The sequence below is a fragment of the Lactuca saligna genome, chromosome 3 (genome assembly GCF_052625555.1).
Source record: "Lactuca saligna cultivar CGN05327 chromosome 3, ASM5262555v1, whole genome shotgun sequence".
NCBI classification, from domain to species: Eukaryota; Viridiplantae; Streptophyta; class Magnoliopsida; order Asterales; family Asteraceae; genus Lactuca; species Lactuca saligna.
In genome coordinates this window covers 140,320,721-140,335,914 of record NC_136419.1, presented here as the reverse complement: position 1 = coordinate 140,335,914, position 15,194 = coordinate 140,320,721, and the positions used below count along the sequence as shown (strand labels likewise).

At 34.5% G+C, this 15,194-nt stretch overlaps 1 protein-coding gene and 1 long non-coding RNA gene across 2 annotated transcripts; both read left to right on the top strand.

The window, feature by feature from the left end:
- Positions 1 to 1,401: 1,401 nt before the first annotated feature.
- LOC145037307 (uncharacterized protein At3g27210-like) lies at positions 1,402 to 3,640 on the top strand. Its single transcript, XM_078985941.1, has 3 exons — positions 1,402 to 1,803; positions 2,679 to 2,759; positions 3,110 to 3,640. The coding sequence occupies exons 1-3, from the start codon at positions 1,605 to 1,607 to the stop codon at positions 3,511 to 3,513; spliced, it is 684 nt and encodes a 227-aa protein (XP_078842067.1). The 5' UTR covers positions 1,402 to 1,604; the 3' UTR covers positions 3,514 to 3,640.
- A 4,486-nt stretch (positions 3,641 to 8,126) lies between these two features.
- On the top strand, positions 8,127 to 8,637 carry LOC145033970 (uncharacterized). The gene is made up of 3 exons (XR_013677806.1): positions 8,127 to 8,307; positions 8,388 to 8,505; positions 8,584 to 8,637. It is a non-coding gene; the product is annotated as an uncharacterized LOC145033970 (long non-coding RNA).
- The last annotated feature ends 6,557 nt before the right edge of the window (positions 8,638 to 15,194 follow it).

Here is a 15,194-nt window from a genome sequence, read left to right as displayed (position 1 = left end):
CTGATAAAAGAATCATATTTCGTTTTCAACGGAGGCAATTCCCCCTAGTTTTTTGTTTTCATATGAGCATTAACAAAACTTAAGGACAATCATTATCAAATATTGGATTATACATGTGTATGTCTATCCTCACTCACAATCAGTTATATGTCGTTTCTCGCATTCCAAGTAAAAAGGCTTGAAAGTACTTATATGTGATGAGAAAGGTCATCCAAATAATAAAACAATAAATGTTGTCTACAAATAGGTTATTCAACAATTGTTAATATTCAGACATTTCATTTTTTTTTTCAAACGTTTCATTGTTAAAAATAACCCAACGTTCGTTTCCGTTACTTATATATATATATATATATATATATATATATATATATATATATATATATATATATATATATATATATATATATATAATAATAATAGGTTATTCAACGATTGTTGATATTCAGACATTTCATTTTTTTTTCCAGACGTTTCATTGTTAACAATAACCCTAAGTTCGTTTCCGTTACTATATATATATATATATATATATATATATATATATATATATATATATATATATATATATATATATATATATATATATATATATATCCAACTTTTTATATCGTTTTTTTATATGTTTCCTGCGTATTATCCTGGTCATAATCTAGTATTTTATTAAAAATTATACAAATATTATATAATTATCAATATATCATGAGTCAAACTATGTTCGTTTTGCAGGAATTATTTACTTTAACAAATCTTTGAATATAGTACTTTATATATAATAATTTAACAAAAAGACGTGTCATGCATGAACATGTAACTACTTAAAGAATAATTCAAAATAGTGGTTACAATTTGACTCTTAGAAATTAACACATGTTGTAATGATATTGATCAAATAGAATATGTAAATGATGTTTTGAAGGAGTAGAGGTTAAAAAGATCCAAGAGTAAACTAGTTATATTTTACTGAAGAGACAAAACAAATTATGTTGAACTTACATCAAGAAGAGGAATCAATCCATCGAATCGATATTGAAATTAATCTCATTTCGAGTATGGAGCTCAAGTTAACAAAAAAATTGTTAACGAAATATACGATATTGCTTAGTGAATGCACAAAATATAATTTCAGATAAAAAAAATATACCCAGTTATATTTTATTTAAAATAATATACTTTAAAGATTAATATTCTCAAAATTTTATATTATAAATTAAATTTATAAAAAATCTATCTTTTAAAAATAAATTATCGTTCTGTAATGAAACAGTTTATTCGTTAATAACCTTATATTTCTATTATTTTTCTACAATTTGACATTATCAATTTGAACGAATATTTATTTATTAACATAAAAAAAACGTTCCGAATATAGAACGCTTCGTTGATCGCAATGCAAATAGTTTCCCTTTCAATCAACCGATAGTCGCCTCTCTCTCTCTCTCTCTCTCTCTCTCTCTCTCTCTCTCTCCATATTCTGCTTTCCACTCAAAGCTTTTATCCTTTCGATCGACATCATCCACTAATCATCTACTTGATTACTTCTCAAACGCATCGGATTTATCTCAGTGGGTAGAGGAATCAGTGTCAGTTAAAGTCGAAGAACGATGGGTGCTTGCGTTTCAAATCATCAAAAAGCTTCTCCAATGAAACCACAAAAATCGGTTGATTCTACTAAAATAACAGATCATAAGGTAGTGATTCATCCTTCATTCGGAAGCGAGAAATTTCCGACCATGAATGGTCATGTTGCTGTTAAACCTCAGTTGCCTCATTCTCAATCACCCGCTACTATTTCCGATTTCGGTATGACTTCCATTTCTGTAATCGAAATTGTTCATCTGCTTAATCCGATTAACTTCAGTTGTATTCGATTTCGATCTTATATTTGATTTACAGCTGACACGACCTTAGGATTTAATTGCTTGATTCACGATGGTTTTCAATTTTGATTAATTTCAGTGTTTTGTTGCTACTTTTTTACTCAGTCACAGATTTGATTTCTTCAACTCGTTGCAAAATTGATTAATTCAGTTTGTTCTGCTTTTGACTTTTTGATGGCTGCTAATAATTCACAGTTTCACACTCTTCTTTCAAAATTGGATCAAACGTTACGTTGATCATATCATCTAAATTCTAATCACATCGTATACAAAAAACAAATCAAATTTGTTGCAAATGATTCTGTTTTCACTTTTCACATGATCTTCATCTGTTTACGTCGATTTATTTGTTTATTATTCAAATTTGTTTTACTCTACAACATGTAATGGTGGGTGTAACATGCGTTGCTGTTTTTATTTGTTGGTATTGAAATACGAATATAAACAATTTATATTATGAGTGAACGATTGAATAATCATTTTGCATAATGGCCCACAAATTAATATTCTTTAGTCGACAATATAGCCATAATAATTGTTAAGAATACATCATTTCAACGCTTCATTTTTTTGACTCTGTTTTTTTTATATAGTTTTGCACATTAAAAGGCATGATCATGAGTTCCTTGATTTTTATGGGATCAAAATCAAAAATGGGTCCAAAGTTTTTTTGATTATTTTATTACAAATATCTTAGAAAAATGTTTTTGGGTATATATATGTAGACTCTAAACTCTTTTATATATATTTTTGATGCAAATGTTTTTTTTTTTTTTTTTTTTTTTTTTTACATTGTAGGTAGTAAAGAGGAAACGTTCTTTGATTCTCAAGCATGGATGGATTCCGACTATGAAGATGAATTCATGAGCGTTAATGGTGGTAAGAATACATAAAGTAATTAGGTCAATATTTGAAAATTTTTAAAAACTCAACTCAACGTATTTTTTTATTGTAAAATCTTCCATTAGTCATATATAATAACTTGGTTTATTTCACAATTTTAACAACTTTAACAATTTCAACAACTTGTTCAATCTTTTTATTTCGCCGTTTGTATTTATCTCCAAAAAATTAATTTCAACTACATTGATTTTCAATTTGTCCAAACTTTCTATTTTTACCATTTGTAGTTACAACATTAAATTTTAAACCAATTTTATACGAATACTCAAATATTTATCCATATGACTATTTTCCGATATTTACTCACGTCATTTGGGTGCGTACAGACTTTACACCGTCGAGAGGCAACACACCTTTGCACCATATCTCGACCATCGAAACCAAACACAGTCAACTGAACACAGGAACTGGAACTGGAACAGGAACAGGGACTGAGTGTTCTTTAACGGACCACAATGAATCGGTTGGTCCCACACGTGAACCGTCACCAACTCCATCGGACAAGAAAATGAGACTTTTGGACCTTTTCAAAGAAAGTGTAAGGGAAGATGAGGAGCATGGAGATGATGATAACAAGGAAATTGGTGAACCACAAAAAGGAGATGGTTTAAAATCAAAGAGTGAGAGGCATGTAATTGGTTTGGGTTCTTGCTTCTCGAATTTGCTCTATGTTCGTGGGTCTGAAAGGCAAAAGAAAAAGAGTTTAACTTCGAGTGTGATTGTTGGTTGATAAATTCGCCATTTGTGTTTTGATGATGTGCGATGGATTGTGATTAAACATCCATTGTCTCTATGTAAAGCGGAAGTTAATTATATATGGTTGATATATACAAATATATAAGTTTTTGATTGAAAAACTACTATTTTGTGAATGTATGTTGTAGATAAAAAAGTTATCATTTACATATAGTTTTATTTTAGAAAAAAAAAAAAAAACAACAAACTAATCATATATATCACTTTTCAAAATTTAGTCGAAATGGTTGACTAGAACAACCATGATTTTCGCATATATAACTAAGAGTGAACATATTAACCGAAAAAAGAACCAAAACCAAATTATTCGAAATAAGATACCTAACATTCAACCATTATGTAATAATATTTGGAATTAAAAATTTAAAGGGTAGCAATGTATTTTATGTTGTTTAGTTTTATTACAGCAAAGTAATTTTTGTTTTTATCTCATTTTCGACTCATAACAAGTATTAACCATTAACCAAAATCAATATTAACCAATACCTACTGGTTACCAAAATCCATTTACCACTTATAATGGTTATGGTTTAGTTTTAGCTAAAAACCAAACCAAACCACCCCATACAAATTCCTATATAAAAGTTGCGGAAATCTCTTTTTCAAACAAAAATATCTTTATCTAAAAAAATATATGTTTTCGAAGAAACCCACCGCTTAATCGTAACGTTTTATATAAAAATGACAAAATTGCACAAATAGTCCTTGTGGTATGTCGAAAATTGTAACTTTGGTCTAAAAATGTTTGGACTAGCACCAGAGGTCCAAAGTTTTCATGTTGTTGCGAATTTGATTCAATTTGTTTTGAAAATATCTAAAGTGATGGAATTGCCATTAGTATTTTCTTTTTCTAATTTTCCTTTATTAATTTTGTATTTTCTAATTAAAAATTAAACCAAACATAAAAAGAAATATATAACCCTATTACACCCAAGTGTTTTTTATAACACACATAAACATCATATCTCTCTCTTCATTATGTCAAAAACAACTACCACCGGCAGCCGGAGCACCACCATCGTCCGACCATCAAAACCACCGCCGGAACCCTAGAACTATCCGGCGCCGACTTCGCCAGAGAAAAAAAAAAAGAGATTTGAACCATCATAGACCACCATTTTTCTTTCTTTATGTTGCTACGACAACCACCACTCTCTTTCTCTCCCTTCGCTGTTATCAATCGCCTGTCGGACCATCTAAACCACCACCGACGACAAAGATCTCAACATCATACGTTGGATCTGTGATTTCTGTCTGTGTCGTTTGTCTTTCCAGTGTCACAATCGGATCCTTCACTGTCTTTATTAGCGTCTTTATCGACTTCGGAACCCTAGGGTCGTTCGTCACCGGCTCTATAGTACCTCCGTTGGTGGGTCAAGTTTATTCTACCCCTGTCTGTGGTGAAACAAGAATGATGATGAAAAGGTCAAGCAAGATGATGCCATCATCTGTATACAAACTATAGCGCTGCCACCGCCTCTACAAACCCTTGCTTCGATCTCATTGATAATTATTGCTACCGAAATGCAACAAAAATGATGGATGTATATAGAGTTGTTTGCTCCGGTGATTGGTTCCTTGTTGCTGAAAACCTTTATTGATCTTCATCTTAAAAAATCACTCCCATATCCTTAAAACCTTTTGAGTTGTCGGACCCTTCTGCTTTGTTGTCAAAAAACGTCTCCGACAACAGAATCTTCTCGTGGCCGAAATGCTTAGTCACCGGAATAGCCATCGGAATCTGATTTTTTTTTTCTGAACAAGAGAGAAATATAGGGAGGGGGTGATAATACAATTTTTTTTTTCTTTTTTAGTTTTTGTAATTTAAAAACTAAATTGAAAATGAAAATACAAAGGGCAAAATCATCATTTTATAAAAATTCAAATACAGATCGGACCAAACTCGCAACAAAATGAAAACTTTGGACCACTAATGTTAGCCTAAACATTTTTGGACAAAAGTGACAATTTTTGACATTCGTGCAATTTAGTCTATAAAAATCTAACCAAGTTTGATACAAATGATACCGATATTCTGATTCACATGATCTTCGTCTGTCCATATAAATTTGTTTCTTTTTCAAGATTGTTTTACTCCACAACATGTAATAGGTGGGTGTGTGATGCGTTGCTAGTTTTGTTTGTTGAAAACCATATGAATTGTTAAGAATAAAATTTGTCAATATTTCAAGTGATCATGAGTTCATTGATATTTATGGGCTCAAAAGTGAATTCGGGTCTAAAGATTATTATTATTATTATTATTATTATTATTATTATTATTATTATTATTATTATTTTCAAGTATGCATGATAGTTACGGTTGCATTTCTGTAAATATTTTAAAGAGAATTTTTTTTCTTATAAATATTTGATTTTTTTTAACAGCGATAAAATTTTATTAATAAAACTAACAAGGCTCTAGGATTACAATTACATTATACAGAAAAACTCGTAGCGGGTTTAAACACCAGATTTCCAATCTTGATTAGGAACATTCGTCGGTGTTTTCAACCAAATGAAAGTGTTCGTCTTAGTTTCTTCAAAGATCAACGAAGGGGATGATGGTGTGTTGTTGAATGCTTTATTATTCCTTGTCTTCCGTAGAAACCAATATGCAGAGAGTAAGATTAAATGGAAGGTTTTTTGTTTTTTGAAGTCAACCGTAGAGAGTCGGGGATTGATAGAAGATCCATTACTGACCCAGGGGCAAAAGTGGATACACCACACCAATTTGAAATAGAGTTCCAAACACACTCAGTGAAGGTACATGAGATCAACAGGTGGTCCACCAATTCTTCAACAACACCGCATAAGTAACAATTTGTATTTGTGATCGAAACACCTCTTCTAGTCAAAGCCTCTAAACATGCTCTCCAAGCAAAACAATTGATTTTCAAAGGAGCCCATCTATTCCATCGAAAGGAGTTACTTGCCACTGTGTAATACTTTTGCTCAATTAACTTTCTAAGAGTGATAACAATAAAGGTACTTGAGTTAACACCCTCAGCTTTGAGTAACCAATTGTCAAATGTATTGGAAAAATTGAATTGATTGATTAAATTGCAAACTGGGATGATTCTAAATCGGATTGGAATGGGCGATTCCAGCACCAATTCCACATTCCGGTCTTGTCTAGGTTCGGGTGCCTCTCTGCAACAGTACAATTTTTTGATTTCTCTAATGCAAACAAGTTCGGGAATAAGATCTTGAGCGGGCTATTGTGCGCCTATTTATCGTGCCAAAATTGTGATTTGATTCCACACCCACCTCAAGATGCATAAGGCCTGCAATATCAGTATCAAGATTATAAAAATCAGTGTCAATTGTAGCAATATTTTTCCATGGGCCTGATATATTGTTCTTAAATGGGATGAATTTATAGCATCGATTAGAGATGTGAATCGCCTTCACAATTTTCACCCAAAGATTGGATGGGTCATGTTTATAAATATTTGATGCATATGTTCCTCTGTATCGCACCTAGGAGACTTTCTTTGAGTGTGAATGCGGGTGTTTATTAATTAAAGACATTAAATGTGTATTTTAATCCATTATACTATATATTAAAATTATCCATCCTTAGCTACAGTAAAATTGCTAAGGATGGACAAAAATGGTCCCCTGTTTATGTGGGTTTGTTCATTTCTCTTTGTTTTCTTTTTTCCTTTGCAATAGGTCAATTTGTGTCAATTTGATGACCACATGTTTGCTTCGGTCCAATCATATTCAGATTTGTGTACATGGTCGCAACCACCCGTATACCACACACCCACCGCCTTCATCTCTATCTTTCAAGAAACACCTACTCCTCCACCTACTCTCTTCTATTTCTTCTCCACCCATCACCGCTTCCTCCACCGATCCTTTTCTTCCACTTTCGATTGTATTTTCATCGTGTTCCACCTATACCGCCATCTTCCCTCTAAATTGAAACACAAAGGCCACAAATCAAACTCACAAGAGTTATGAGTTCTCGATTCCTCTATGATTACACCGGAGACTTCAGTTGATCGATCACTCACTTCGCTTCTATCATACCGCCATGGCTGACGCGCTTTCGTTTTCCCTATTTCTAAACGTAAACATGCTTTCGTTCCGTCCTCTTCGTCTGCATCGCCTGACGGGTTCACATATTCTTTCTGTCGTTGCCTCAAGTCACATCCGTCTCTGATCACTCGACGTCTGCTATAGCCTCGGTCGATGACTCTGCCTCCGCCATAAATGATGCGTCGATTACATATACGCCATTGTAGATGCAAACGATTTCTTTCTGATCAAATTGGTTTTCCCGTAAGTAATTTCATTTGTTTTATACCTTCATTATATGCTTTAATTTTATAAACCCTAAGTAATTGGTTGTATGAAATCGAGTCAAATTTCTTTCATGCAGGTTGTAAATGTTGAAATTTCCATTATGTTTGGGCGATATAAACAGGTATTTGAAAAATAGAAAACTTTATCATGTCTGTCGATGAGTTTATCCCTTAATTTACTTGGAAACAAGTAAGGTTTTAACAACAAATTATGTGAAACTGACAAGATATTTGATAAACTAGGATTCCTATTAGAAGGCTCGGTCGCAACTGAAATAGACCGACATAGAGAGATTGCAGGACATCGAACCATTCGACTGTTTCTGGTGGTGGTGTCGCAATATCGGTTGCCAGTGATGGTGGTCGGAAGCGCGGTCCTGGCGAATTTGGGGGTATTACCCCAGCTCCTTTCATCTCCACCGACATCATTCGATTTACGAGTTTCTGCATTGGTAAGCTACTAATCTACTAATCTTCATTGTTATTGTTTTTTATTCGATTTTCCATTTCATTGTCTCATTTCATCTCCTAGGGTTTTTTAAGTGTTTGGAGGAACGAAATTCGATCGGCTGCTACCGGTTCTGATCGTTACCCTGCTTCTCTACATACCCCCTTGATGAGTTCTCCGGAGCCTCCTCCCTATATTCCCGGTACAGTATATGTCAAATGCTTTAGAATTTTATCCAGTTTACATCATGTATGTGTTTTAACTTCAATGATTATCTTAGATTGTCAAAGCAGATACGTGTCTGCCTTATATGATGATCGGAGGAACTTGTGTCCCATCATTTGTAGCTGAATATTGCTGTAATTTCGTATCTGAGTTAGAGATGCCCTTTTTCATAGCCAAACTTAAAACATTTCGTATCTAAAATTGAGTCAAATTTCATTTATGTAGGTTGTAAAATGTTGAAATTTTCATTATGTTTGGGCGATATAAACAGGTATTTGAAATCATGCCTTAATTGTAATCCTTTTGTGTTTACTTTTACACTTAAAGCTATTTTAAATGAATATAAGGATGACATGAATTTATTTCTTTTTCTATCTACAAAAGTCATCATTAAAAAAATGTTCAACAATATCAAATCATAACTGAAACAATAAAAAAAAAATAGTAGAACCAGACTAAAATTAAGGCATGATTTTAAAATAATTTAATTATTGTCATCACTTAAAAATGTTAATGTTTGTTGTTAATAATAATGAAGATTTTGATACGTTAATATATATTAATATATGTACATCTCCAGCTTTACGAGCTTATTTAAAATACAATAAAAATTCATAAAGAAAATCAAGGTCGAAAAGGAATGTAGAAGGTGTGTCACACTGTCACATATGTTAACAAATCCAATTTAGCAATATCCATTTGAAGGGCCATAAATATATAATTGCAGCTATAAAGAGATGATATATAAAATTTAAATCCTTATAAAAATTAAACCCATTGTTTTTCAATACCACATAAACGAAAATATATTTCAGTTTTTTAATATTTAATATTAGGTTTTAAAAAAAGAAAAATGATTTGACAAAGCTAATGCTTTTCGTTAGGTTTACCAAAACTAGAAAACTATGTTAGAATGGTTGCATCAAGCTGGAAAGGCTGGGCCGAAGCCGGGGCCCACATTTAAAATTATCCACTTTTGTTGCAGAGCAACTGTTTCCATACCAGGGTTGCTATGGAGGACAATATGGTCAAACTGAACATCAAGCTCATAGGTATATAGTGTCTACTCTGTTTGCTTCTAATAAGAAAAAAAGTTAATCATCAACCTTTAATGTAGTGTATGAAAATTTTCACCTGTAATGGAATTTTGTAATCCTTTTGTGTTTACTTTTAGATGCTGGTTATACCATGTAGACTGTAAGCTTTGGCTTATCAATAGAGTGCACCAAAAACATTACAGCTATTACATGCATTCATTAAATGAATATTTTTTTTTGGCTTATCAGTAGAGTGAACAAAGGAACATTTTTTTTAACATTTTCATTATATTTCCAATAATTATTTATGATTTTTTTATATAATTTTCATTTTCTAATAATTTGATGTCATCAAGAGAAGATGCCAAACTAGGCTAACCAGAAACCGGTAATATAAGAACAAATATATACTTTTTATATAAAAAAAATGGTTGTCATATTTTTACATATATTTTTACAGGGCTGGAGGGACACACAGGCTTCCTAGCTTAATTGGAAGCTCAATAGCCAAAGAACTTATTTTCACGGGCCGAAAGATAACACCCAAAGAAGCATTGTCATTTGGTATTTTATTTGTATCTTTATATACTAATATTAAAAATATGTAACATATAAATTAAAATGTCTATATTGATAACCAAATAAATATAAGCACATTGTTATTATGGGTAGAAAAATAAAGGGCAGACCATAGAATAATTTCATGTATGGCTAAAAGAGTGATTAGCCACGGTTTAGAACTGGAGATCGGGTCTGGTTTATTGGAGCGAAAACCTTTGTACAAAGGCGAATGGAATAAATGTACTTTGGTTAGTTGATATTGGCAACGTACTTTTGTTTTGTTTTGTTTTGTTTTTTTCTTTTTTGATGAGGTGTAGAAGTTTCTTGACATGTACTATGGGCAGATGGTTATGTTGCTTTAACATGGAGTTATAGAGAGAAAGTTTGTCATTTCAGTAACTAGGATGGGAGGTGATGATGACAGGAAAGTAAGTAGGGGCAAATCGGTCATATTGGGATCACGGAGTGTATTATTGGTTTGGTAACTTAGGATTAGACTTTTAATTCTTATACAATAGATTCAAATTCAATTTTTTGTAACTATATTTCTTACCCATAATAACAACATACTTACATTTTGATACCAATATGAGCAATGGTCATCAAATCACCAACGATATATTGAGGATCCCGTCGGTTTTCTTCTAATTAGTGCTGAATCCAACCCCCGCGAAACGGGGTTTCCTATCTAGTTTATATAAAAGTTGGATGAATTTTGGTGTGTTTATTAATTAGTACAAGTTTATTTACCAAATAAATATACATTACTACATTACATTTTACGAAAACATGGTAAAGTGATAGATAAAACTGCACAAATGGTCTCTGTGGTTAACTGAAAATTGTTACTCTAGTCCAAAAAGGCTTGGACTAGCAGTCTAGCACTAGAGGTCCAAACTTTTCAATTTCTTACGAGTTTGGTCCAATTTGCTTTAAACATTTTTATAATGACAGTTTTGCCCTTATTTTTTATTTTTTAATTTTTTTATTTATTTAAATCTTTTTCTAATTAAAAAAAAAGAAAAAAGAAATAGCTCTCTCTTTCTCTCTCTCTCTCTCTCTCAACCAAACTATCCTCAAAATGGTTTCATCATAGATTAGTATACCTAATCTGAAAAATCACGAATCACCATCATCTTTGTTTCTCTTCACCATCCATCATGAAGGAAAACCCCAAAGTGATTTCACTTACAGGGTCGACATGATCTTGACCATCGTCCAAGACAACTATCTAAAATTGATTTCATCATCGACGAGATCTTGATTTGATTTAGGAGAACGAAAGCAGAGATGGTGTGGGTTAACACAACGATGGCGACGATAATAAATAGGGAAGATGGACTATCCAAGACACGTAGTTCTTACTAGTGAACATACTCTTTGGATCTCGAACCTCCTGAGAATCGACGAGCACCACCAATGACATATTAACAACTTCAGATCCAAGCTTCAGCGATTCCGGTAGTTGAGGAGCATTCACTGCCAGTCAAACTATCCTCAAAGCATTCTCGGAGCAACCTACGTAAGTGTGGATTCTCTGAATATGGCATGATGTTGATTCTTAGATTTCTCAATAGAGGTGAAGGCGATGGTTAGCGAATTACAGTTTCCTACCCCTCCAGATTTAGCGATGGTTGTAGCTTGATGTCGATTTGTGGAATTCGTCCTAATTGTTACGATGGAGAGATTTGTTTTGGTGAAGATCATCCCTACATCTACAAAAATCGATTTTAGGTTTAGGGTTCACATCAGAAATTGATTCAGATTAAGAGATAATTGTGTAATCCATGTCCTTCCCTCTTTCATCTAGTTTATTTGTTCCTGTCAATCTCTCTGATCTTTGTTGACCCAGTTCATTTACTGTATTTCCGATGGATGATTCGATTTGGTTAATGTATTTCTGGTTTGTGGCTAGATTTTGTTTGATTTTCAGAACCACAGATTAAAATCTTCAAGGAAAACTTTTGTGTTAAGCTTTTGGCTGGGAGGTATAAATCAGAGAGAACTCTAGAGAGAGAGAGAGAGAGAGTGAGTGAGAGAGAGAGAGAGCATTTTTTATTTTTCTTTTAATTAGAAAAATATTTAAATAAATAAAAAAACTAAAAACTCAAAAAGTAAAGGCAAAATCATCATTATAAAATTTTTTAAAGCAAACTGGACCAAACTCGCAACAAAATGAAAACCTTGGACCTGTAGCGCTAGTCCAAACCTTTTTGGACCAAAGTGACAATTTTGAACAAACCATAGGGACCATTTATGTAGTTTAGTCAAATTGATATCTATTTAATTTTTTTTATAAAAGAAAATAAATAAATCCCACAAAAATGTACCAAATGGTCCTTAGCTTCCCCTATCCATTTCTTTTGGTCACCGCTCGTCCACCTATTCTTCCTCTTTGGTGGCATTTGTTTCTACTAGCGACCATCACGATACCACTTGCCATCTCAAACACTTTATCACCCTCTTTTCATCACCCGACCACAATTCTATAGACCAACAACTCTCATATCCATGATTCTTGACAACCACAATATATTACAATAGGACTTGCTGTTAGGTCTTACCAAGTATGTATACACAATTACAGGAATGGCTTCAATGAAGGGATGGTTTGTATGTTGTTAGAAAGGAGGATAGATTTATGGGTGACTTGACTTGTGCAAAACAAAACCATCTATAACATCCAAAAATACCACCCAAAATTTTTTGTTTAATAATTACTAAATACATCATGTCAATATCATAAAATAAAAATCGTACGTTAATATCTCAAAATCATAGTAAAGTATCACGAGAAAACTGTATCAAGACTGTATCAAATCACAACTATGAAAAGCTAAGCAACTCCCAGGACAAACTGAAGCTGTGGTGTGTGTGATGCCATCAACCCGAGCTCTTCCCTTTACTTGCGGAAGTACCTGAAAACAAAACTGAAACTGTAAGCACAAAGCTTAGTGAACTCCACCAAGCTACCACATACCATACAATAATATATATAACACATACTGAGCCTTGCCCACTGCATCGGATCGAAGTTCGGAAACTGCATCAGACCGAAGTCCGAAACTAACCAGGGCCTTTCCCTCTGCATCGGACCGAAGTCCAGGACTAACTGCATCGGACCGAAGTTCGGAACTAACTGGGACCTTGTCCCCTGCATCGGACCGAAGACCGAAACTAACTGCATTGGACCGAAGTCCGGAACTAACTAGACATAACATAACATAGCATAAACATATCAACTAGCATCAACACATAAACTGCATACTGCATCGGGTCGTAGCCCGGAACAAATGTTCTAAAAAGCTCGTCATGGCTCCGCCATGGCGCGCCATGACTCCAAGGCTTGCACCTGCCGCCAAGCTTTGCCGAAACGCTGCCTTAACTCATATATGTGTATAAAAATGAATAATAGTTGAAAATACATATAAAAATATTAATTATATAAAAATTTGCCACCTTAAGTCACGTCTTACTAACGTCGTGAATCGCCAAGGCTTGGAAAAGCTTGAGGATTGACATTGCCACCAAGTCATGCCTTACGTTATTTAGAACCTAGCCCGGAATACATAACACATAAACTCTGTCTGAACCACGAATGCATCAAACATTCTAACTACTGCATCGGACCGAGGTCCGAAAACTACTACTAATTAAATGGGCCGACATTGTGGCCTTAGACCCGTTCCTACTGGAAGGAAACTCACCTCGTAACGCTGACTGTCGAGATGCTAACTCTGAAACTGTCTGTCAGCTGCTCCGGAACTCCCCGGCTACAATTTCCATAAACACTAAGTCAAATACTGATAACTAATCTTAGGGTGAAATGACTATTTGACCCCTGGTCAAAGTCAATTTCCTAGTCAAAGTCAACTTCCTAGTTGACCGGACTCGCCGAGTTGGCTCGCCAACTCGCCGAGTTCCTTCCATCTATTTTAGTTTTATCCCGTTCTACTCGTCGAGCTTAGCAAAGACTCGACGCTTTCTTCTTCTATTCACACCTACTGAGTCCGAGTTCATCCGACTCACCGAGTTGAAGAACAACTCGTCGAGTCTAAGGCAATCTTCATCGGACTCGCCGAGTTGCTCATCCAACTCGCCGAGTCCACAACTATCTTCATAGGACTCACCGAGTCCTTCGTTCTACTCACCGAGTTCATCTAGTCCTTTTTCCATACAGACTTGATTTGAGCCATGCAGCGGCTCGAAACCACAGATCTACGTTTCAAGGGCATGCTTATCACGTAAAGTTGCAAACTTTACGTGCATGCATAGCTTTAGGGGCTTCAAATGTCCAAACTAAGCCCTTAATGGGGTTCTAAGCTCAAGAGGGTCCTTAATCACGAATATGACTGAAACTTAACACTTCTAGAAGGTAATGAGAGTCCAGATCCGAAGTATAACCCAACCATAAGGTTCCTTTACAAAGTATTTGGGGTTTTTAGGCTGAAAAGAAACAATTTAGGGACAAACAAGATCTAATAGATCAATAACCAAGATTGAAGCTTTATTACCATAATGGATGGCCACAAAGGAATGTATTTTGGATCTAATTCCCCCTCCTTGACCTCTTCCACCTCTCCCTTCTTCCACTTGCTCCAAAGTGCACCAAAAGTCCCTTCACAAGGCAACAATCATTCAAACTTACCAATGGAGGCTAGGGTTTGATAAGGAATGCTCTGAGGGTGATGGAGGCCGAGATGGGGGCTATAAGGACGTTTAAATAGGTTGCAAACCCTAAGGATTAGGGTTTCCTCCTGGCTGGCCAACTCGCTGAGTCCAGGCGTGGACTCGCCGAGTAGATCACTAAAAGCCCGCATCCAACTCGGCATCTACTCAGCGAGTTGGGGCTACAACTCGTCGAGTAGCTCTTACAAAAGAAACATTTAATCAATATGAATACGTACCAGGAATGGGGCGTTACAATTCTCCCCCACTTATCTTAGACTTCGTCCTCGAAGTCTGCTGACTCCAGAAACAACTCTGGGTAGTGCTCCCTCATCTCCTCCGCCGCCTCCTATGGCCACTCTGAACCCTTCCGGTGCTGCCACTGCACCTTCACCAACTG